At 40.6% G+C, this 23,193-nt stretch overlaps 1 protein-coding gene across 1 annotated transcript in view; it reads right to left on the bottom strand.

Moving 5' to 3' along the window:
* Nucleotides 1-23,193, bottom strand: part of C7 (complement C7) — a 52,921-nt gene that overhangs the window by 13,685 nt on the left and 16,043 nt on the right. Inside the window, exons 7-13 of the mRNA XM_065873640.1 lie at nucleotides 18,204-18,374; nucleotides 16,674-16,917; nucleotides 14,502-14,612; nucleotides 11,247-11,413; nucleotides 8,169-8,397; nucleotides 5,434-5,605; nucleotides 1,603-1,690 (exon numbers count right to left, since the gene is read on the bottom strand). Coding sequence (XP_065729712.1) covers nucleotides 1,603-1,690; nucleotides 5,434-5,605; nucleotides 8,169-8,397; nucleotides 11,247-11,413; nucleotides 14,502-14,612; nucleotides 16,674-16,917; nucleotides 18,204-18,374 — 1,182 coding nt within the window. The remainder of the gene's footprint in view (nucleotides 1-1,602; nucleotides 1,691-5,433; nucleotides 5,606-8,168; nucleotides 8,398-11,246; nucleotides 11,414-14,501; nucleotides 14,613-16,673; nucleotides 16,918-18,203; nucleotides 18,375-23,193) is intronic.

Raw genomic sequence — 23,193 nt, 5'->3', positions numbered from 1 at the left:
ATGCCATTAGCCTATAATGCCAGAAGGTGAGATTCCATTGTGAAGCAAGGAAGAATCTGAAGTCTGAGCCTTGAGGGAGTCATCATTCTTGTTTGGTGTCTCTCTTGGTTCCTTTCCTTATCCATCTAGTTCTCAGCTACTCAAGAAGATGGGGAAGAAAAGTGGTCTGGGAGAGGGCGTGGAGCTGGACCAGCTCTGCTGTAGGCAATAGAATAAAATTCTGTGGCGCCTTCTTCTCACAGACAGTCTTGCTCTTCCTGGCCCAGTCTGGCTCCATCATGAGAGTTGGTAGGAAAAAGAGCACCCAGGTTGGCATTGTGATTTGAAGAAAATGGGGAAAGATATTTGATTTGCCTTGGTTCTAGCCCCTAGGCCTTCCACTGCCTTACAGAAGGGACTTCTATATGAGAAAGTCTAACTCAACAGTGTCTAAGCCTGGCCGTCTCTGTCAAAACCATTAGTAACAATTAAAAAAAAAAAAAAAAACTCTCAGGCTCTACACTAAACTTACAAAATGAGAAAAAAAAAAAAGAACAATGGGCAAGCAGCAATCTATTGTTATGTTTCCTGGGTGCCTATGATGTAGCCAGTCCACGGGACAGTGTTTGGAACCCCCCCCCCAGCTCCTTACAGGACACCACATGCACTACAGTTGAAGACAGCAGCTTCATGGTTTGCTGAAGTCTATGAGTCTGCCTGGCCTCATTCTATAAGCATATTTCCTTCAGGAACTTCATGGATTGTGGTGGGACAATATGAGTGCTAGAGAGTCTAGGTTCACTTTCTCTCTCTCTCCATACACACACACATACACATCTCCCAACAGTACCTACATTTAGGGAAATTTCAGCAAACACTCAGTGAGCATATGTTCAAGGGTCTGGCATTTGAGAGGCAAATTCCTCATGGAGAAACCAAGGCTGGTGGCATTGAGAAAATCCTGATGAACAATAGCTCCTATGTACCATGAAGAGATACTTCCTGATGTTTGGAGCCAAAGCCTCATCGTAAGAAGTAGTGAGAAGAGCACACGAATTAATATGGCCCCAAAGCCATATTAATTTCCCAGAATGACAAATGGCAGATGACTTGTGTTCCTTCCTGAACAAGAAAATTGCTCAAGTATAATACAATGACCCATATCTCACCAGACACTGGCTAAATGTCTTACTGGCTCCTGGAATAAACCTAATGCTTTACCCCAACCCTTGTATTTATGAAAAATTTAAAAAGACTCCTTGCAGTGAAAAGAACCAGGTAAGTTCTCTATGCTGAAAAACTTGCTTATAGATTCCTACTTTCGTGTTCAGAATGGAAATGTTTAGCTACCCTCTGGCATGATTACATTTCTAATTCATTGGGTGGCGATATTTATTTCCTTTACCGCAGGAGATATATAACCTCCTGAAGAATTCTAACCCCCTTGGGCCAAAGAAGAAAACTCACAAACTAAAACCCTCACTGCTAAACTAAAACGCACACATAAAATGTTTTTAGCACTGTTTCATCATGGAAGGAGGAAATAGATTATGACATCAGTAGACAGCTAGAACTTGGAATGAACAGTGTATGTAAAGGAAAAAAGTATCTTTTATAACCAACTTGAACATATCCGTCTTTCAAGGCAGGAGGTGATGGACAGAATTCTGTTGGAACCAAAGACAAAGGAAAACAATGTGGTTCAAGCAATCTGAAAGGAAAAGGAAACAAAACATAATTAACATGATGGACTTTCCACAATCTAACAAATATTTTACAGCACAGTGAATTTTTCATTTGCATCTGAAGGGACTCCATCAAGTAAGTAGTGGACACTGCTCTGTGATGTGATCTTTTTGTCATTCTCAGAATAAAATATCTGATCACATCCCATGATAGAAAACACAAATATCAACTCACGCTTCCAAAAGATAACTACCAGATCAGTAGTATGGAAAACAAACAAAGAAAAGAAAAAGAAATAAAGCCATTGGACAACACATATGATTTATGGGATCCCTAGAGGTCACCTGTCTCACACCCACTTTTTCTCCTGCTATTTAGTTCTTAAATACCTTTAACACAAAATTAATTCTGTATTGAAAATAAGGTAATTCAAGTTTGTGATCCTGCGAGAGGTAACACAAAATAATAACTATTTTTGACTGAGTGCTTACTATGTGCTAGGCATCTTTTTTTTTTTTTTTTTTTTCTCGGTATGCGGGCCTCTCATTGTCGTGGCCTCTCCTGTTGCGGAGCACAGGATCCGGACGTGCAGGCTCAGCGGCCATGGCTCACGGGCCCAGCCGCTCCGCAGCATGTGGGATCCTCCCGGACCGGGGCACGAACCCGCGTCCCCCGCATTGGCAGGTGGACTCTCAACCACTGCGCCACCAGGGAAGCCCATGTGCTAGGCATCTTGACAGATGTTCGACAAATGTACCTCAGCTCAATTCACACTCACAGTAACCCCATGAGATAGGTGGAGAAAGGCTCAGGAAGTTTGAATAACTTGTCCAAGGTTATAGAGTAAAAAATACCAGGGCTGGATTCATGTCTAGGTAAGCTCCTAAAATCATGCTATTTCTACCTCTCACAAGGCAATCTTTAGGGGAGCTCACAGTAATTGAAGCCGAGCAGGGCCCTGTGGGACTCCAAGGCACAGAGGACTTTTTCGTTCCCCATTTCTTGTAGGCAAGACTCCAGCCTCCATGGCCTTCCCTGAGTTCCAAAGGGCAGATTTGAACAGTTGCTAATCAAGGGAGAAGCATCCAAGTAACCACCTGAGGCAAGATTAAAGGGACCAGAGAGACCTCCCTGGTGGTAGAGTGGTTAAGAATTCACCCTCCAACGCAGGGGACTTGGGTTTCATCCCTGGTCAGGGAACTAGATCCTACATGCTGCAACTAAGGAGCACACACACTACAACTAAGACCTGGTGCAACAAGGATAAATTAAATAAATAAAACTTAAAAATAAATGTTTAAAAAAAATTTTTTTTAATGTTTCATTGCTGAATCATACCCCTGGGTTAGAGTTGTTTATGCCACACCCCACTCTTTAATACTGTCCTTATTAACCTTTTCTGATCAGGTATTGGCAAAAATTCTAGAAAGATAATTTGAAGGTCAAGTGAGTTGAGGAAATGTGTAAGATGATTGGGTATCTGGTATTAGCATAGGGAGGTGAGATGCCTTATTCCTTGGGTGCTTTGTAATCCAACAATAACCAATATCTCTTGGCTGAGGAAGCTGGCAAACATATGAGACTCTGGTAGGAGGAGAATGTTGCCTTCAAGAGCACAGATCTCTGGGAATATGAGGGTCTCTGAGGAGACCTCTCCCTCCGTGGGCGTATTTCCTCTGCCTGTAGACATAAAGCTGGATGGACAGCAGCACCCTAAGGGAAGCACTGAGAGAATTCTCACTCTTCTTGGTGCTCAGAGGAGAGGAAATATCCTCTTCTTCCTTAGTACAAAAAGGAAAATTAGGCTTATACTTCACATCTGAGTTTCCTCAGTGTGTGGCAAGAATGTAAGGAACTCAGCTCAGAAGGTGGCAACATTCACAGGCTACTTGTAAGGCTTCCCCTCAGATTTCCTGTTTCTGGAGTGGAGATAATACTGGTGGAGAGTGACCTCAGAGGCACTGCTGAAAATCATTGTTTAATGATAGATGTCATTGTTATCATGATTATGATGCCAAAACCTCGGCATCTCTGTACACCAATGCCGAATCAAATCTCAGAGACAGAGTTCTGGGTGAAGTAGAAAAGGATAGTTTTTGTACTTTGCCAGGCAAAGGGGGACACAGCGGGCTCCTGCCTTGAAAAACTATGTGTGTCCCCCCACTCCCTGCCAGAGGATTTGATGAGGGGTTTATAACAACAGTCCAAGGGTGGGGTTTCTGACAAGATCAGGGTGTGTGCAGGGCTTGTCCTCCCTCGTCTCCAGTAGTCGGGCTCCTAATCTTTTCTTTTTATTTTTTGCAGTACGCGGGCCTCTCACTGTTGTGGCCTCTCCCGTTGCAGAGCACAGGCTCCGGACGCGCAGGCTCAGCGGCCATGGCTCACGGGCCCAGCCGCTCCGCGGCATGTGGGATCTTCCCGGACCGGGGCACGAACCCATATGCCCTGCATCGGCAGGCGGACTCTCAACCACTGTGCCACCAGGCAAGCCTGGGCTCCTAATCTTGATGAGCTTCTCTGGTCCCTCCTACCAGAATCCCATACGTTTGTCAGCTTCCTCAGCCAAGAGATATTGGTTATTGTTGGATTACAAAGCACCCAAGGAATAAGGCATCTCACCTCCCTATGCTAATACCAGATACCCAATCATCTTACACATTTCCTCAACTCACTTGACCTTCAAATTATCTTTCTAGAATTTTTGCCAGTACCTGATCAGAAAAGGTTAATAAGGACAGTATTAAAGAGTGGGGTGTGGCATAAACAACTCTAACCCAGGGGTATGATTCAGCAACGAAGCTTTTTTTTTTTTAATATTGATTAATTGATTGATTTTTGGCTGCGTTGGGTCTTAGTTGCCCTGTGGCATGTGGGATCTTAGTTGCCGACCAGGGATCGAACCCGCAATCCCCTGCATTGGAAGGCGGATTCTCAACCACTGGACAACCAGGGAAGTCCAGCAATGAAGCATTTTTGAAGATAGCTTTTGCAAGGTCCTGGCAAACAGGAAGTTAGTATCAGACACCTGGGCTAATCAGTGAAGATGTTAGCTGTCTCAAATGTATGCTTCATGCTTAGTCCAAAGTAAATAAATAAGAGGGAGTGGGGGCTTCCCTGGTGGCGCAGTGGTTGAGAGTACGCCTGCCGATGCAGGGGACACGGGTTCGTGCCCCTGACCTGGAAGATCCCACATGCCGCGGAGCGGCTGAGCCTGTGAGTCATGGCCGCTGAGCCTGCGCGTCCGGAGCCTGTGCTCCGCAATGGGAGAGGCCACAGCAGTGAGAGGCCCGCGTACCGCAAAAAAAAAAAAAAAAAAGAGGGAGTGGTATATCTGAAAAATAATGCAACTATTAGTGAATGCCTACTATATGCCAGGCACAGTACAAATCACTTTATATTCTTAACCTCAGGCAATATCCTATTATCATTGTATCTACTATTTTTATCCTAACTTGCCCAAGTTCACAGAGCAAGTAGGTGGCAGGTCTGCCTGATGCCAAAGCTGCTGCTCGCATCCACTGAGCCAGACTGCTTTCCAGTTCCCCAGCCTTCTGTAACACCTGCGTCAGGAAAGCTTGACGCACACAAGTGCAAATTGGCCACAATATGCCTCTCCTTCAACTGACCCCAATGCTAAGAGCACAGCACTCCCTGATAAAAATCACCATTTAAGGTTTAAATCTTTCAATAGCAGCAATCATGTATTCCGTGCTTACTGCAGAGGGCACTGAGTTTTACATAATTGCCAGGAGGTCTGGTCTCTATTACCGCAAATGCTCCAACTCCTGGTCTTCGCATTGTCTGGTTTCTGACGTTTCTCCAATGCAGGATTTCCCACCCTCACTGGGAGGTGGGTTATTGCATTCTCGGCTCCTTGTTTTCTTCCCTTGAACACAGGGGCCCCAAGAGGACCAGCAGCTCCACCCTCCATCAACCCCTCCTGTAAATAAGAGAGACATGGTTCAGAGAGTACTTGGAGAGGAAGATTTCAGAGTTCAGTGAGCTAAGCTTCCTACTATGTGGTTATTGGGGGAGGGGACGATCTGGGGTTTATTACCTTCACTCTGTTCACTGAGGTCTCCACAGTGGCCAGACTGTCTCTGCACACTGACTAGGATTGCCCGTATTAAGGCCGCATTAACGAACTTCTTGCAATACTACCTTAAATTTGTTTATTATTTTACAACGGTTTCAAAGCACTTTCACATGTATTTTATTATTCATTTACTTCTCACAAGAACGAATAGAGGTGACCAAGAGGTCTGTTAACATTCTCATTTGATAGGTGTGGAATCCAAGACAAAGTGGTTAAATGATATGCACAATGCTGTACTGGTGGGCAAGAACCATATCCAGACTGTAACCTGGTCTTAGGCTGAGTCCAGGCTCTTTTTATCACCCCACAGTCTCTTAGCAAGGCAAATAAGTTCCTAATGTTAAAGCAGTGATTGGGCATGAGAAGAGCATAGTCTATTGCAGCGGTCCCCTACCTTTTTGGCACCAGGGACCGGTTTCATGGAAGACAATGTTTCCATGGACTGGGGAGGAGGGGACGGTTTCGGGATGATTCAAGAGCATCACATTTATTGTGCACTTTATTTCTATTATTATTACATTGTAATATATAATGAAATAATTATACAACTCACCATAATGCAGAGTCAGTGGGAGCCCTGAGCTTGTTCTCACTTGACACCCACTGATAGGGCTTTGATCTGAGTCTACAAGCAATTGATTTATTATGGTCTCTGTGTAGTCGAACCTCTCTGCTAATGATAATCTGTATTTGCAGCCGCTCCCCAGCACTAGCATCTCCCCCTCAGCTCCCCCTCAGATCATCAGGCGTTAGATTCTCATAAGGAGCACACAGCCTAGATCCCTCACATGCACAGTTCGTGCTGTGAGGGTTTGCGCTCCCATGAGAATCTAATGCCGCTGCTGATCTGACCGGAGGCGGAGCTCAGGTGGTAATGAGAGCGATGGGGAGCGGCTGTAAATACAGATGAAGCTTCGCTCCCTCGCCTGCCACTCACCTCCTGCTGTGCCGTGCGGTTCCTAACAGGCCATGGACCGGTACTAGTCCATGGCCCGGGGGTTGGGGACCCCTGGTCTACTGGGTACTCCAGGCTGCCAACCCCAGGGCTGGTGCTGTACAAGATGAGGAAATATGTAAGTAGGAAAAATGCTTCTACCTCCTGTCAGCACCCTTCTTCAATCTACAGGCACCTCCTCAACTTGCTCTGGCCACCTTCTACCTCAGGGCTGGTTCACAGCTCACAGGTTTTAGTATTTTTCCCATCATATTCCTTGGAGGACATTAGAGAGAATTTGAAGCATATTCTAAGAGCTTTGCTTTCCTAGTTAGAAACTGATCTCAGGAACTATTCCCCCAAAGCACTACTTCTGATAATAGATGGGTGTGTTTACTGCTCCTTAGCTATTTCTACTGTGTGACCTACATCCCTCTTCCCTCCACTCCCTCCACAGCCACTCCTCAGTATCACACACAAAAAAACTAAAATAATTTGTATCATTTTTCCCATGATCTTCCTTACCCTTTCTTCCACAATTAGAAATCGAGTTAATAATATAGTCCCCTGAGTATGTTAATAGTAGGTAATAAGAGCTTGAGGTATTATGACTGCTACTCCACTCCTCACCAGCAGGGGGAGCGTCCATTTTATCAGATAGCTGTAAATCTAAGCCTCAAAGGAATGAATCGCAGTGGTGGCATTTTAGTTTACCAGGACAGGCCACTTGGGGAGACATTTGGAGGCAAGGATGCTTTCTTGATGCTTGTCTATAAGCAGCCGTGGTTTAGTCATGTACTTATTCATTTATCAAACATTTATTAAGTGACTTTATGAATCAAGCACTATGTCAGGCTGTGGGAATAAACAAAGGAATCAAACAGTTCCGAATTTAAGAAGTAAGCTTTCTAGAGGAGAGAGACACACAAATGAATATAAAAATAAATATACACAAATCATCTCATACTTTGCCTACTCATAAAGTGAACTTCACATACTAAATACTTAAAACACCAAATGCACTGTTGAACACACAGCCAATGTTCAACAAATATTTGTGAATGATTGATTGGTGGGACATAACACAAAATAGAAATAGAGGTGTTTCCAAGAGCTTGCCACCAGAAAGGTTAGTCAGTGCAGACACAAGCTCTGTAGACCTAAATTATGACAAAACCTTACCGAGATGACTATGGAAGGATGGAAGGTGTTTCAGGCATAAATCTGTTCTAATGGAGAGTGGAGAGTAGAAGGCAGTTCTGTTAGTTCAGATGGGAAAATAGAGAGATGGCAAAGGGCCCGACCTCAGTAGCTACAACCCGGAGGTGGAATAGGGAGGGAGAGACAAATTCAAAGCCTTATGAGACTTCCCCTTCTCCATACCCGAGGAAGCACACTCTCAGAGGCCAGAGGGAAAGGGTAATTCCCTTTTCATTGTGTCCAGTATAACTTGAGAGAATGCAGCACACTGACCTGCTTGATCCCCTACGAGGGCTCCGTGTTCACACGCCACACCAAACGTGTATGGTTTGCAATGGCACTCACACTGGGTCCCCTTCACAGTGGCCATGCCACCATTTTGACAAGGCCGGCAATGACAGGGGTCAAATTCATCGAGATATTCCTCAATGGCCCGTTTCAGGTATAGCCTTTTCACAGAGGCACAGGGTACTTCCTTTACCAGCTCATACAAAGGTGTCAGCTACACAGATAAAGACATCACGGTCAGTAATCAGGGTTTGGAGCGAGAATATTTTCCTTTCAGCATTTTGGCTCAATCTCCACTGAAACAAAATCAAAAGCCACTCTTATCTTAATTCCAACTATTTCTTGTTCAAACAAAAAAAGAAAGCAATTCACTACCTTTACAAGACAAACCTAGGGAAAATTAGAAAGAGATAGGGAGGGAATATTTTTTTGTATTTTGTGTGCATACATAAAATTTTAAAAAACCAACAGGATGTTCATTTTCTAGTTACTGAAAGATTATTTTGAAGATAACACATTTCCACTCCTGCAGAGGATAGAAGAAAAGGAAATGCACTTAAATTACAGTAAAGAAGAAAATGCAATTAAATTTGAGATTAAATATCCTGACTCTGAGATACTTAACATATCTCTCTAATGGAGACTATGATTCTCTATCCCTGAAGAAATTTAAAACAGGTAGGCATTATCGCTCTGTGTTGGACAGTTCTGATGAAGAGCAACTTCAAGACCGGAGATGGATTGGCTAAGCTCTAACAATCTGCTCTCCCAGGAACAAAAAGGCTCTCATTTGTAGCCTTTGCCAATTTCTGCAGTGTAACTACTCTCACCATGGCCAGTTTCAGGCTACCACCATGATGTCCCTGAGCACAGAGCTGGGAAGAGACCTGCACCATTGGCTCTTGAGAGAGTCTGAGTGAGTTGGCTAGAGCACCACTGCGAGTACGGAGATTAGCTCAAGAGGGTCACACTGCCCTCCATCTCTGCCCAAGCTCTTCTGAACTGAACAGCATTGCATGGTTATCTACCTGTAACATGTCTCTTCTTTCTCTGTCCCTTTCCTGTCCAACTAATAAGTTAACATAGCTATGACAGTTACAGTCCTATGTGGGAAAGCACATAGTTGAGAATGGAAAAGAATGTCTGTTTTTTACCCTAAACAACAATTTAGGATTTTTAAAGATTTGTATGAGATACTGACAATGAAAATAGATCATTTTGAATATTAATGAATGACACTTTAAGGTAAGACTTCCCAGGAAAAACTGCCCCTCCCACTGTCACTGTTATTGGGAGGCAACTGGGCTCAGTATGGTGTCAGGAGGGTACCTGAGGAGCACTCGTAACTTTTGAGTTTATAAATGTGTCCAAGTTTCTTAATCTCAAAAGTCAGGTTGGGGCTTCCCTGGTGGCGCAGTGGTTGAGAGTTCGCCTGCCGATGCAGTGGACGCGGGTTCGTGTCCCGGTCTGGGAAGATCCCACATGCCGCGGAGCGGCTGGGCCCGTGAGCCGTGGCTGCTGAGCCTGCGGGTCCGGAGCCTGTGCTCCACAACGGGAGAGGCCACAACAGTGAGAGGCCCGCGTACCGCAAAAAAAAAAAAAAAAAAAAAACCCACGTCAGGTTGGACCTGGGACACTGCCTGACTCCTGTGGCAGGGAATAGATTATAGAATCACTTCTGCTATAACATGTATTTTGAAAATGTGAATTTGTTCCATTGAGATTGAGATATTAAAAAATAAAATGAGTATATCACAAATTTTGTGTTTTCTTATGTACAATTTTGTCCATAAGAAACACGGGGTGGGGCTTCCCTGGTGGCGCAGTGGTTGAGAATCTGCCTGCCAATGCAGGGAACACGGGTTCGAGCCCTGGTCTGGGAAGATCCCACATGCCGCAGAGCAACTGGGCCCGTGAGCCACAATTACTGAGCCTGCGCGTCTGGAGCCTGTGCTCCGCAACAACAGAGGCCGCGATAGTGAGAGGCCCGCGCACCACGATGAAGAGTGGCCCCCGCTTGCCACAACTAGAGAAAGCCCATGCACAGAAACGAAGACCCAACACAGCCATAAATAAATAAATAAATACATTTAAAAAAAAAAAAAAAAAAGAAACACGGGGTGAACACAGAAAACTGCACACAACTGAACCAAGCTGCATAAGAATACACAAAACACTCACACACAAGCACACATCTCAAACACCCATCTAGTTCACCACCTGTATAATAAACCACACCAACCACAAATGGTGTTACGACTGTCTGTCATTTCTGATAGCGCTCCTTCTACCACTTCACAATAATTCACAATCTGTAACCCTCCCATCACCCAGCAAGCTTCAGATCCTCTTCTAGGTAATGTGCCACCTTTATTGCAGTCCGTGCATTCCTTAAAAATTTAACATGTATAAAACTGCTACTGTTTTTATTGGAGCCTCTTTTTTTCTTTTAATGAGTGTCACAAAAGTTTTTGAGTGTTGTGTTCCTAACACATTTTTTCCCATAAGCCCTGTGATCTTTATTGTGCAATTTTGCCTAGCTCTCTGATTTTTAGGAACACATATGTTGTGTTATAAAAGAACTGACTGTGCCGATAAAACATCCTAAAATTCTGCCAGCCAAATTGATTCTATCTTTTTAGAACTAATTTGCATGACCACGAGCCTACAAGCCATGGCCACAGGAAGAAAGGTGATCTGACAAATGTAACACTAGACAAGCCCTTAAATGCCTTCCTCTTGCAAGAATCTATAACTCCTCTGAATCAGGGACCAAGGAAAACATAATCAAATTTAGGTCAAAAGCTTGAAATGCAAATTTTAGCATTAATTTCTCTTGGGATTTACAAGACATTTAACCTTTACAACTGAAATATGGACATACAAGATAATGAAACTTGTTTCCTATTATGTATGCATTCATTTTACTATACAAAACATAACTGGGATACAGAAAACGCTACTTACAGCCTTCTCTGTTTAACCACCTTAATTTAATCTCATTTTCCCAGTGCAAATAAATATGACTGCTTTTTGGTGCTTTCAACAGAGTGTGTCACATACCTTTTGTTTTATGATTTGCGGAAGTTCAGTCACAGATCCTGCCCAGCGAGAATATCTCCATTTGTTTCCAGCAGGGTTGTCCAGTTCCAGGTAACTAAGGCCAGACACAAGGCCAGGACGTCCCCCTCTGACAAATGGGACCCCTTGTGACACATTGCCCTGAGTTCCTACTCAAGGAGAAATCAAACGAAATAAGTCTGGATGCACAAATGAAATGAGAATGAGCATATGAAATTGAAAGTCAATGAAGTAACACAACCCATTCAACTGTATGACATTCTGGAAAAGGCAAAACTATGGAGAGAGTAAAAATACTTGTGATTGCCAGGAAGTGGGGTAGGAGGGATTTTTAATATTTTTAGTGGATTTTTAGGATCTTTAGAGGACTTTTAGGGCATTGAAATTGCTCTGTATACTATAATGGATACATGTCATTATGCATTTCTCCAAACCCACAGAATGTACAAGAGTGAACCCTCATGTAAACTATGGACTTTGGGTGATTATTATGTGTCAATGTAGGTTCATCAGTTGTAACAAATGGACCACTAAGGCCTGGATGCTGATAACGGAGGAGGCTGTGCCCGCGGGGACAGCAGGGATATAGGGATTCTCTGTACTTTTTGCTCAATTGTTTTGTGAATCTAAAACTACTCAAAAAAATAATATCTATTAAGAGAGAAAAGAGACACAACCATTACCTAACAGTAGATGATTATTAAGAAATTATTATTCATATTCTTAATGTTCTTAGTGTAAGAAGAAAATTTGTTATACAGGTGACTATCTTGTTTCTCAAAAGATACATGCATGTATTTAAGGATGAAACATCATGACATCTGAAACTTCCAAATGGTTCAGCAAATATCACAAATATTTTAAATATATATTTATGCATTGCTAAACAGTCAACATTATAAATACTATATGAGATATATATATATCAAAACATCAAAATAATAATTATTGCATGTAAGAGGTGGGTACGTTGGCGTTTTTTACTATGTTTTTTCAGCTTTTCTGTATGTTTGAAAATTTTCATAAGAAAATGTTGGGAGGAAAAAGTTCATTGCATCTGGAATACTAACAGTAACCAAAATGCTATTAACAGGCATATTAACACATAAAAAGTGTTCTAAAAAGTTTGAATACTAATCAAATCCTTTTTCTCATTTCTGTGCCTTATAATTTCAGAAATACTTTCATCTCCGTGTCTAATTGATTTCCACACTGGTCATGACCGGAAGTTCCTAACTTGCTGATCAGACTTAACGTTGATTTTCATTTCCTTTTTTAATTAAATTTTGCAATTTCATAACACTTTCATAAAATTTTGCAAATTCAAAAATTACACTTTTATCATCAGAAGTTATTAAAGTCTCATATTTTTAAAGAACTGCCTGAGTGCTTCCTCATCTTCCTTGTTAGTTACATTTTAAAATGCAAATAGTCACACTTTTAATGCAGTGTATTGCCAAGTTCAGTCCCTGAACTACTGGAATCAGAATCACCTAGAATGACTGCAGATTTCTGAGCTCCAGCCAAGACATAGAAGGACGTAGCTGAGAGAAAAGTCAAGTACTCAGCATTTGAACAGGCTGCCCCAGGTAATCCTCTTGCATACCAAAATTTGAGAATCACCACCTAAACTGACATGCTTGTTTACAAACTACAGAGTCTAAGAAATCAGCTTTTATATTTATTTTTAAGCCTGTAGCCTCTCTCTCTACACCTCAGTGAGCTCTGTGCTCCAGCTGGCCCTCTTCCCCTAGACAATCAGCCTGGGGCAACAGTGAAGGGCCCAGATTGTGAAGCCAGACATTGGAATCTTGTGCCTGACCCCAACTGTGGTCTTGGGCAACCTTTCTGTGCCTCAGTGTCCCTGTCGGTAAAATGGAAATATGAATAATACCCAGTTCTTAGGTAGGAGTACATTGGTTAATTTTTGTAAATCACTTAAAATTGTGCTGGGCACATCATAAGTGCTACATGTTTGTTAAACATAAAATAAAATAAGATAAAACAAAGCAAAATTAAAATAAAATAAAATCAGAAAGCAGCTTCCAATCACCAGCCCAACTGATAACTGATGTCAACAACTTCTCAAAGCTCCCACTTTCATTTCTATTTCCAGATCAGTGTATTTCCATGTTGTTCAAAAACTTGTCCTCCTCCTTTGTCATATCAGGTCCAAGAAGACAGGCTTTTCCTGGCATATTCACTGCTGTATCACCAGTGCCTAGAACAATTTCTGCGTGCACTATAGGTTCCGTAAATAGTTGATGAATAAAGTAAGTGAATGAGGGATTAAGCCTGGCTTAACACTCTGTCTCCCTCCTTCTTGCAGTCATCTACTAAAGGATCCTCACTTCCTCGATGAGGACTTTAGCACCTGGGTCAGTCTTCTCCTTCATCCCATTTTCTGCCATCACTCCAAGAGAACTTGAGCTCTAATGCTGCTCCATGGCTTCACACAATGCACCACAGTCTCATTTCCATCCCTACTACACTAAGAATCTCTTCATTTTAAGGCAATTAAGTCTTAATCACCAAATCCAATGACGTCTTCAGACCTCCTCTTACGTCACTTCGCTGTAGCATTTCTCGCTGTCGATTTCTTCTCCTCTACCTTCCACGTTACTCATCTTTTCTGGTTCTTATCCTATCAGATTATTCCTTTTCAGTGCCTCTTCTTTCGCTACAACTTTATATTTGTCATCTTTCATTTAATCACTCCCTGTATTAACGGCATCCCTTGCCATCAGGATGAAACCCAAAGTCCCTAACATGGCATCTAGACACAGTCTAAATCAGCTTACCCTTCCAGTTCCTTCTTCAATCACTCAAGACTAACACACCACCTCCCGCACTCTGCCACCACCGTCACCACCACCACCATGCACCAAAAACTTTTAACTGCACTGAGCATCCATGTCACAGAGTGAAACTGAAGCTTCTCCTCTTGCTGTCATTTTTCTAGGCTTGTTTGTCAACCTTCCTCACAGGAAACAAAGATGGTGTTCACTGAGGACATAGCTACAGTACACAGAGATACCCAGTGAAATTTCCACTCTGCATGATGGATCACTGCCATGACATATGACAGAGAGATCAGAGGTAAAAATAACCAAGTATTTCAAAAACACAAAATAGAACACCCGCTAGAATTTCAAACGCCCTTGGAGACCAGGAATTAACCACAAGAAAGAGGGATGGAGGTAAGTCTGTAATGAAAATTACCCCCTTCTCATTTACCTGCAGCCAATTTTAAGGTCTCTTCCATCTCCTTGCATGTGTGCTCTGATGATTTAAACAAAAACTTGATATGTGAGGAAGCACATTCCTTCTTCTGCTCTGAACTAAAACCTGGGGGGAAAAATTTTAAAGGTGCTTAGTTTCCACATTTGTTGAAAATCTCCTTTGAGATGCTGGCCAGGTGTGAGAGTGGCATAAGAGGTTGTTTCCTATCACTGGGGCCATATAATCAAAAATATACAATACGTACATTTTCAAGTGCTCTAGAAGGGTCAAGGGGCAGAAAAAGTGATATTTGATGTTTGTTATAAACAAAATAAGATACATGCATTATATTTAGGGGTAAAGCATCACATGTCTGAAAATTACATTCAAATGGATCAGCTGCTCTTGGCTTCTGTTAACTTTGACCAGAGGGTGGGGGTGGGTGAAACAGTGGAGGGAGCAAAAAATGAGCACCTCACAGAGTGATACCTTTTACCCAACTGCAGTCAGCTTCTCAGGCATAAGGCAAATAGGTAAAAGTAGATGTGCAATGGCCTCCAGCCCACCCACTGGAGACCCCAAAAGCTGGGTTCTGGTTCTACAGCAATTAATTCCTAAAATCTTAGTTCTAGTGCCTCAGTCTCTCCATCTTTAACATCTCTGGTTTCTACATTTTCTTCCTATGACATATAATCTTAGATGGTTACAATTTCTACTCATTATCAAATGGAGTTTTGCCAATGCATTTTTTTAAAAGAGGATAGAAAATAATAAAGGGTAGAAATATATTTTTATATAATTTTACTAACTATATTATAACAAACTCAGTATTTCTTAAAGAACAATTGGGGGCATATAACATAGCCCAGAATCCTTGATTAATTTCACTTAAAACTTTTAAGAATAAAAACTGCTCAAGAGTAAAATTTTTACTCAAAATTTTTTTACCAACTCAGAAAGCTTAAAAAAAAATCCTCTTTGTTTCTTTTTAAGCGTTAAAGAAAAAAAAAATGGTCATGAAACTGAGTTTAGATCAAGCCCCTTTCTGGATTAATTCCTCAAAGAAATATTACCTCTGTTGTTGCTACAAAAACCTGTGCTTGTGCATTCATTTCCAACCTGCTGAGGTTGGAAAAGCTCACATTCTAATTAAATCTTAATTGGTAAAAATTAAGCCCAATAGAAAAAAAAAAATAGTCAATGGAAACACAGAAAAATATTGTAGCTCACTCACAAAAGAAGGCTACAAGACCTCCTCTGAATCTCAGGTAAGCAGCCTTACTCTCCTTCAAGGTGGTAAGAAAGTCTTGACTGAAGAGTAAGATGCTAACAAGATGATTTGGGATAGAGAAGCAAGTGTGGCCACGAGCTTCAGGACAAAGTTGGAAAGGAGCAGGTTGGACTTGGAACGTAAATAAGCCAAAAGGTCTCTGGAAAGGAGGAATGGATACTAGGACACACACTCTTCTCCAACATGGCAGCAGCTGGTGAGGAACATTCCCCCATCATGAAGTCAACCAAGTATGAACTCAGTAGCGTGCCCTGAGTCTAACAAAAAGCAGGCAATTCCTGCAGCAACATAGCGTAAGGAAAAAGCTAAGTTGATGCTGGAGCCAGTTAGACCGGCTTACAATCAGTATGCCCTTGGATTTCACTCGGTAGCAGTGAGGATTATTGCTAACATAGGCAACCTGCCTGTCTAGAAGAAGGCATCCAATAAATTTAAGCTATTGTTACAACTTTCAGGTAGTAAGCAAACTCACGATATCCAGAGCAGATTTTTTTTAAAGGAATGTGAGTGGTAAAGAACAGAGGTAAATAAGAAAAGACTTCATTGAAACGTTTTGATTTCTGCAATATCAGTAAACTCCTCATTAGTTTTCCTCGAGGAATATTACTTAATCTGAGAAACGGGGAAGATTAAAAAGTATTCTAAAAATCCAATCAACACCCTCTAGAGATAGCAATAATGATAATGGCTTAACTCTCACTTCAGGGTACTATCCAAAAGAGTAGGCAGGCTTTTTCTTAAACCCTGGAAGATTCTGAGTAGAGTATAACAGATTCTTGCAAGTTTTGATTCTTTTGCAATTTAATCTCTATTTGTCATATTTCAAAGCTCTAAAGTTTAACTACTAATTAAAATCCCTGCGATGCTTGTATATAACAATATTTTTAATACTCTACCGCTTTGTTTGATTTTTTCTGAGTCCAAATAAAAGATAACTTTGTATTCTCCTCCTAAGGACCCAGACTGAAGATAATGTGTCCCATACTGGTCGATCAGTCTTCGATAGGCGCTGTAGTCATACAGAGAGGGAAGGTAGGAGAGTTCCTTCCAGAATGACTCAGCAAGTTGTAAAAAGTCCGGATTGTTATTGATAAACTGAGCCACTTCAACAGTGTTCTGAAGAACCAACAACTGATAACTCTATAGGAAGAAGAAAGAGTAAAAGGAGTTTTAGGATGAAGACTAAAAGGCAATGGAAATAGTTCCTTGTCCAATGTCTCCATCAACAGCCACCTCCATCAATGCAGACTAAATGAATTTTTATTTTTGATGCATAATGAGGTCTCTTCTGGGCTCACCCATTTGAAGCAATCTAAGGAATTTTCAGAATCCCAAACAGAAATAACATCTGAGTGATGACATGGTAACTGGTTTTACACACACCTTTTAAAACCCCCAAGACCAAGTTGTTATGCCCTCCTCAACTAGGAGAAAAGATTCAACATTGTTAACTGCTAAATAATCTCACAAACAGGGATATAATATCCCTAGAGTCCACATCGTAACAATGACTTATAGGTAAGGTGACCATATAATTTATCTCCCATACTGGAGTATTTACAGGGTAAGCTACTTTATAATGAGGTCTTTTAAACCCTTCCTAAGCATCTTTTCATGATGTCCAAGACAGAGCTACCTTACACCAAATCCTCACTTATGTGAACAATATAATATGGGTATAATAAATGTTTTTACAGCTCATATTTCCACAATTAACTTCTTAGTCATAAAACAAAATTATACTCCTTTATACCTCGCTTATGTGATCTATTAATCAAGTTACTGACTTTAAGAATGAGATGAATTATGTATATTATAAATGATGATCAGCCTGAAAAATTCTTCAGCAGTAAGTGTGAATCAATTAGAACAATTCATTTCAACTGTTCAGGTTGCCCATGATGAAAGTTTTAGTATCTCAATACAACACAGTATCTAAAATTAAAGTCTTTTAACCTCCTCAGATGAAAATGCTGGTATCTCCAAAGTAATAAAGTATTTTAACATCTTTTATTTTCATGCACCTTCTTTAAAAAACTCTAGTATTAGTGTTTCGGAAGCACATTTCATTGGATTTTTGAAACTGTATATAATACTTAAAATAGTAGCATCAGTAATCATGAATTAGAAATTTACGTTCGTTTTAACTAGAAGATTTGAAAGTAATAAGTTTTTTTAGATTTTTAAATAAGAACAAATACTTCAATGAGAAAATAAAAAGTGTAACTAAATGTATTATCAAAGAGAATTAACAAGACAAAAACCATACCTTTTAAAGAAATATATTGGATTATCTCTTTGAAGAAGATACTGTGCCCTACTTTAAAAATGAAAGCTGATTCTTTTAGTAAATGCACTTCTGTTAATGTTAGAAATACCTAAACCAGTAAAATATGGAAAAGTTAACTCATATATTTCATACTAACCTTTTCCTTAAGGATATATTCAGTATCTGAAGAGTAACTGTACGAAGAAGATGAAGAACTAAAAAAGAGGAAGCGTCCTTGACTAGATGATGAATGTTCTGTTGATGTATGTTTTACATAAGACCAGGTACTATTGTAAAATTCATAATTAAAATCATTATTTATTTTCACCTATAAAGAAAATGAAAAAGTTAGATCTCTGGGGCTTTGTTTTTGAAATGTTCTATGTGATCCAGTAGTGGATTTAAATTTCTAATTCTGTTCGACTTGAACAAATGTTAAGATTGGAATTGTGTTTCCTATGCTAGACGGTAGAAGAAAAAGTCATCCCAAACAAATTTAAAAACAGACAACAGGATAGTCACATGTGGTTGACAAGGGACAGCTCCAGCATTCATGAAGACTACTATTTCTTTATCCTTTATTTTGTCCTAAATCAAGTGTCAAAATGAAATGCCCACAGAGGACTGGCAAGTAATATAAATGTTGGAAGCATCCAGTGGAAGGCGGGGTAATGAAGTGAGCACACACCCTGTCTAAAAGGGTCTAAAAGGTACCCAACACTCAAATCCATCTGACAGTCCTATACATTTCTACAGGTTCTAGCACTGACAGATATCTGATTTTTCAAGAAAAGAGATATATCTGAATCTTCATGAAAAAATCTTTAGTTTTTTTTAAATCATAGGCAACTATCTTGCTTAAAATGTCAGTCACCATGAGAATAAAACAACATGAAATATGACTCTCAGTCTGTTCTATATAAATATTCAGATCAGTAACTCTCCTTTCACAAGTATTTGTGTTTTTATTATATGTCCATACACATCTGTATTTGAGATCAAAGTATAAATAAACACAGAGAAAATTTAAATGATGAATATGATACATTTTAAAAATAAAGCTAAAATCTAAAAAAGAGTGGATATATGTATAACAGATTCACTTTGCTGTACACCTGAAATTAACACAACATTGTAAATCAACTATACCCCAATAAAAAAATTTTTTAATGCTAAAAAGAAAATAGAATATGATGCAGCCATCGTAAAGGATGAGTGTGAGGACAAATTGTTCATGTTAAATGAAAAAGCAAGCATAAATGTGATATTTACAAATCCTATTAACCACAAATATGCAAGTATATGCCCAGTCAAGAAAAGACTAGAAGGAAATTCAACAAAATACCAGAAAATATTAAAAATACTTTCATCACTACCCATGTTAAAAATTAGGCATTCATGCTAGAAGCAAGACAGAAGAGAAGAAAAAATAGATTTAACCATACCTTTTATTCCAACATTATTTTCATTATATTATGAAATTGGTTTGTTTAAAAGTCAAACGCAAAAATTCAGCTCAAGTCAAAATGAAGAATATATTATTATTCTTAACTACAAAGAGGACATTATTATTGTTGAATACAAAGAGGACATTATTTAAAAATGTACTAGAGGGCTTCCCTGGTGGCGCAGTGGTTGAGAGTCCGCCTGCCGATGCAGGGGACACGGGTTCGTGCCCTGGTCCAGGAGGATCCCACATGCCGTGGAGCGGCTGGGCCCGTGAGCCATGGTCGTTGAGCCTGCGCGTCCGGAGCCTGTGCTCCGCAACGGGAGAGGCCGCGTCAGTGAGAGGCCCGCATACCGCAAAAATAATAATAATAAATAAATAAATAAATCAAAATGTACTAGAGATTTCTAGAGTCACTAGATAGTGTCTCAGTCCTATTTGGTTTTGGACAGACACAGAATTTAGTTTTTTCTCTCAAGAAAGAAAAGTTAGCTACCTTTCTTTCAATGCAAAAAAAAAAAAAAATTAGCCTATTTTTTTCTCTTTTTCAGGTGTACAATTCAAATACTTGATTCATGATTTATGCAGATAAACCTCTTAAGAACTTTAGTTCAGCGTCTCCTCACTCCCATGTACTCTACACATAGCCACAAGAATCCTTTCTCAAGGTAGTGTGATCTTAAATCTTCTTTAATACCCTCCTCCTTCCAGCTAAGATCCTGAAATTTCCCCAGACTGAGTCTTCCTCTGAAGTCACAAATTCAAACATCCTACACTCTGACATCTCTTACTCTGTTGACACTCATTCTATTATTGCCATATCTATTATTCAACCTCATAGAGACAGCCCTTCAACTTACTTTCCCTTCTCTTTCCCTATCAGCACCTTCATTTTGTCACTTCCTTCATGTTGTAGTTACGCTTCATGGCTCATGACTTATTATTCTCTTGCCAATGAACCTAACTCCTGCCAATGAACCTTGCCTAGGTATATTCTGCCACCATATTTGCCAGGCAAAAACTCAACCTTTGTTCAGTGCTCGCAGCCAGGCACCTTAGCACTGCTATAGAAAAATCACACAACTATCGATTGGTGTTACTGTAAGTCCATTCATAATTTCCAACCTCAGTGGAATCCTCAATACATTCCAGCAACCCTAAATGTCTAGCCAATTCTTTCTCCCATTCCCTACAGTATCTATTTCAAAAGTTCTGCACCCATCTCAATCCCCCAATCTTACAATCATTTCCTTCACTCTCAGAAGATAAACTTAACTTCTTTCTTTACAAACATTCCCACTATCAGACACAGACTTCTTACACTTCTGGCTAACAAATTTACAGACTTACGAACGAATGTCTTTCGCTTCCTTTCCTGTGCAGGTGTTCCTCCCCCTGTCTAAGGCTAATTTCTCTGTCTTTTTTCTGTATTGCATTCCCTCTCACCTCTTTTTTTTTTTTTTAACATCTTTATTGGAGTATAATTGCTTTACAATGATGTGTTAGTTTCTGCTTTACAACAAAATGAATCAGTTATATATATACATATGTTCCCCTATCTCCTCCCTCTTGTGTCTCCCTCCCTCCCACCCTCCCTATCCCACCCCTCCAGGCGATCACAAAGCACAGCGCTGATCTCCCTGTGCTATGCAGCTGCTTCCCACTAGTTATCTACCTTATTACCTTTGGTAGTGTACATATGTCCATGCCTTTCTCTCGCTTTGTCACAGCTTACCCTTCCCCCTCCCCACATCCTCAAGTCCATTCTCTAGTAGGTCTGTGTCTTTATTCCTGTCTTACCCCTAGGTTCTTCATGACATTTTTTTTTTTTTAACCCTCTCACCTCTTCAAAGGACTAATTAAATTGATTGATTACTCCCGGTCTTACAGCTTCAACTTTTCTTTCTCTACTGGCTCATTCCTATCAACGCTTATACATATTCTAACCCCACCTAAGTACAGTGTGCTGCAAGGGCTCTGAGCCACACTTCTAGGGTTCAGACCCCATAGTTGTCATCTACTACCTCTGTGATTGTAGGTAAATTACTCAGCATTCTTTTTTTTTTTTTTTTTTTTTGCGCTATGAGGGCCTCTCACTGGTGTGGCCTCTCCCGTTGCGGAGCACAGGCTCCGGATGCGCAGGCTCAGCGGCCATGGCTCACGGGCCCAGCTGCTCCGCGGCACGCGGGACCCTCCCGGACCGGGGCACGAACCCACATCCCCTGCATCAGCAGGCGGACTCTCAACCACTGTGCCACCAGGGAAGCCCCTACTCAGCATTCTTTGTCTCAGTTTCCTCATCTGTAAAAATAGTAGATGACAGTACCTACATACTTAGGTTATTATAAAAAAAAGTTCTATTTAAAGCACTTGAAACATGCTTAGTATATAAAAGGTTCTTAATATGTGTGAGCTACTTTTATTATCATTCAAGTTATTTTCTGTTAACAAAGTAGATTTAGAAGTCTCGGATATTTAGACACATACCAACAGAGGAAGCAGAGGATCAGATAACTAAGCATTAGTTAAAATTGCCTTTAGAGGGCTTCCCTGGTGGCGCAGTGGTTCAGAGTCCGCCTGCCGATGCAGGGGACATGGGTTCGTGCCCCGGTCCGGGAAGATCCCACATGCTGTGGAGCAGCTGGGCCCGTGAGCCATGGCCGCTGAGCCTGCGCGTCCGGAGCCTGTGCTCCGCAACGGGAGAGGCCACAGCAGTGAGAGGCCCGCATACCGCAAAAAAAAAAAAATTGCCTTTAGAATACGTTTTTGTTATTCATTTGATATACATATAGGATCTTGCTTTAAAAAATATAATGAAGTATACTAAGTGAACTAAATCAGAGAAAAACAAACATCACATATCACTTATATGCAGAATCTAAAAAAAGGACACAAATGAACTTGTTTACAAAACAGAAACAGACTCACAGACATAGAAAACAAACTTATGGTTACCAAAGGGGAAGGAGAGGGAGGGATAAATTAGGAGTTTGGGATTGGCAGATACACACTACTATGTATAAAATAGATAAACAACAAGGTCCTACTGTATAGCACAGGGAACTATATTCAATATCTTGTAATAAACTGTAATGGAAAAGACTATGAAAAAGAATATATATATATATATATATATATATATATGAATCACTCTGCTGTATATCAGAAACTAACACAACATTGTAAATCAACTATACTTCAATACAAATTTTTTAATATAATGAATTACATTCAAGATCAAAACAGGAGGATCCAGGAAGTTATTTTCTCCACCTTAATCTTTACTCACTCCCATCTGCAACTCATTACATGCTGAGAATAAACAAGACAGTCTTTCAGCATCTCCCAGGCTAAACTAAGCAGGGTGGCACCTTCCCAAAGTGACCATGGAGCTGGAATGTGCTTATGTTTCAAAGGCTTCCTTGTGGTATGAAAAGTATGAGCAAACAGAGTGTGCACGGCATCAAAGTAAGTGGCTTACTCAATAAGCAACTGGGTTTGTCCTGGGTAAACCACCATGCTGATTTCCAAAACAGAGATTAGAAGAGAGATGGACTGATTATTCTGTTTTATGTTTATTTACTAACATTTATGTTCCAACAAGCCAAAAAGTCATGTTCCGCCTGTAGAGGCCTGAATCCCCAGTGGCTCCCCTTCTATTTGAACTGAGGAGGACATTGACCGCCTCCATATTCGCACC

Source organism: Phocoena phocoena, chromosome 3 (assembly GCF_963924675.1).
Source record: "Phocoena phocoena chromosome 3, mPhoPho1.1, whole genome shotgun sequence".
Classification (NCBI taxonomy): domain Eukaryota; kingdom Metazoa; phylum Chordata; class Mammalia; order Artiodactyla; family Phocoenidae; genus Phocoena; species Phocoena phocoena.
The sequence above is the reverse complement of the archived record's forward strand: the minus strand, read 5'-3'. Positions and strand labels throughout refer to the sequence as shown.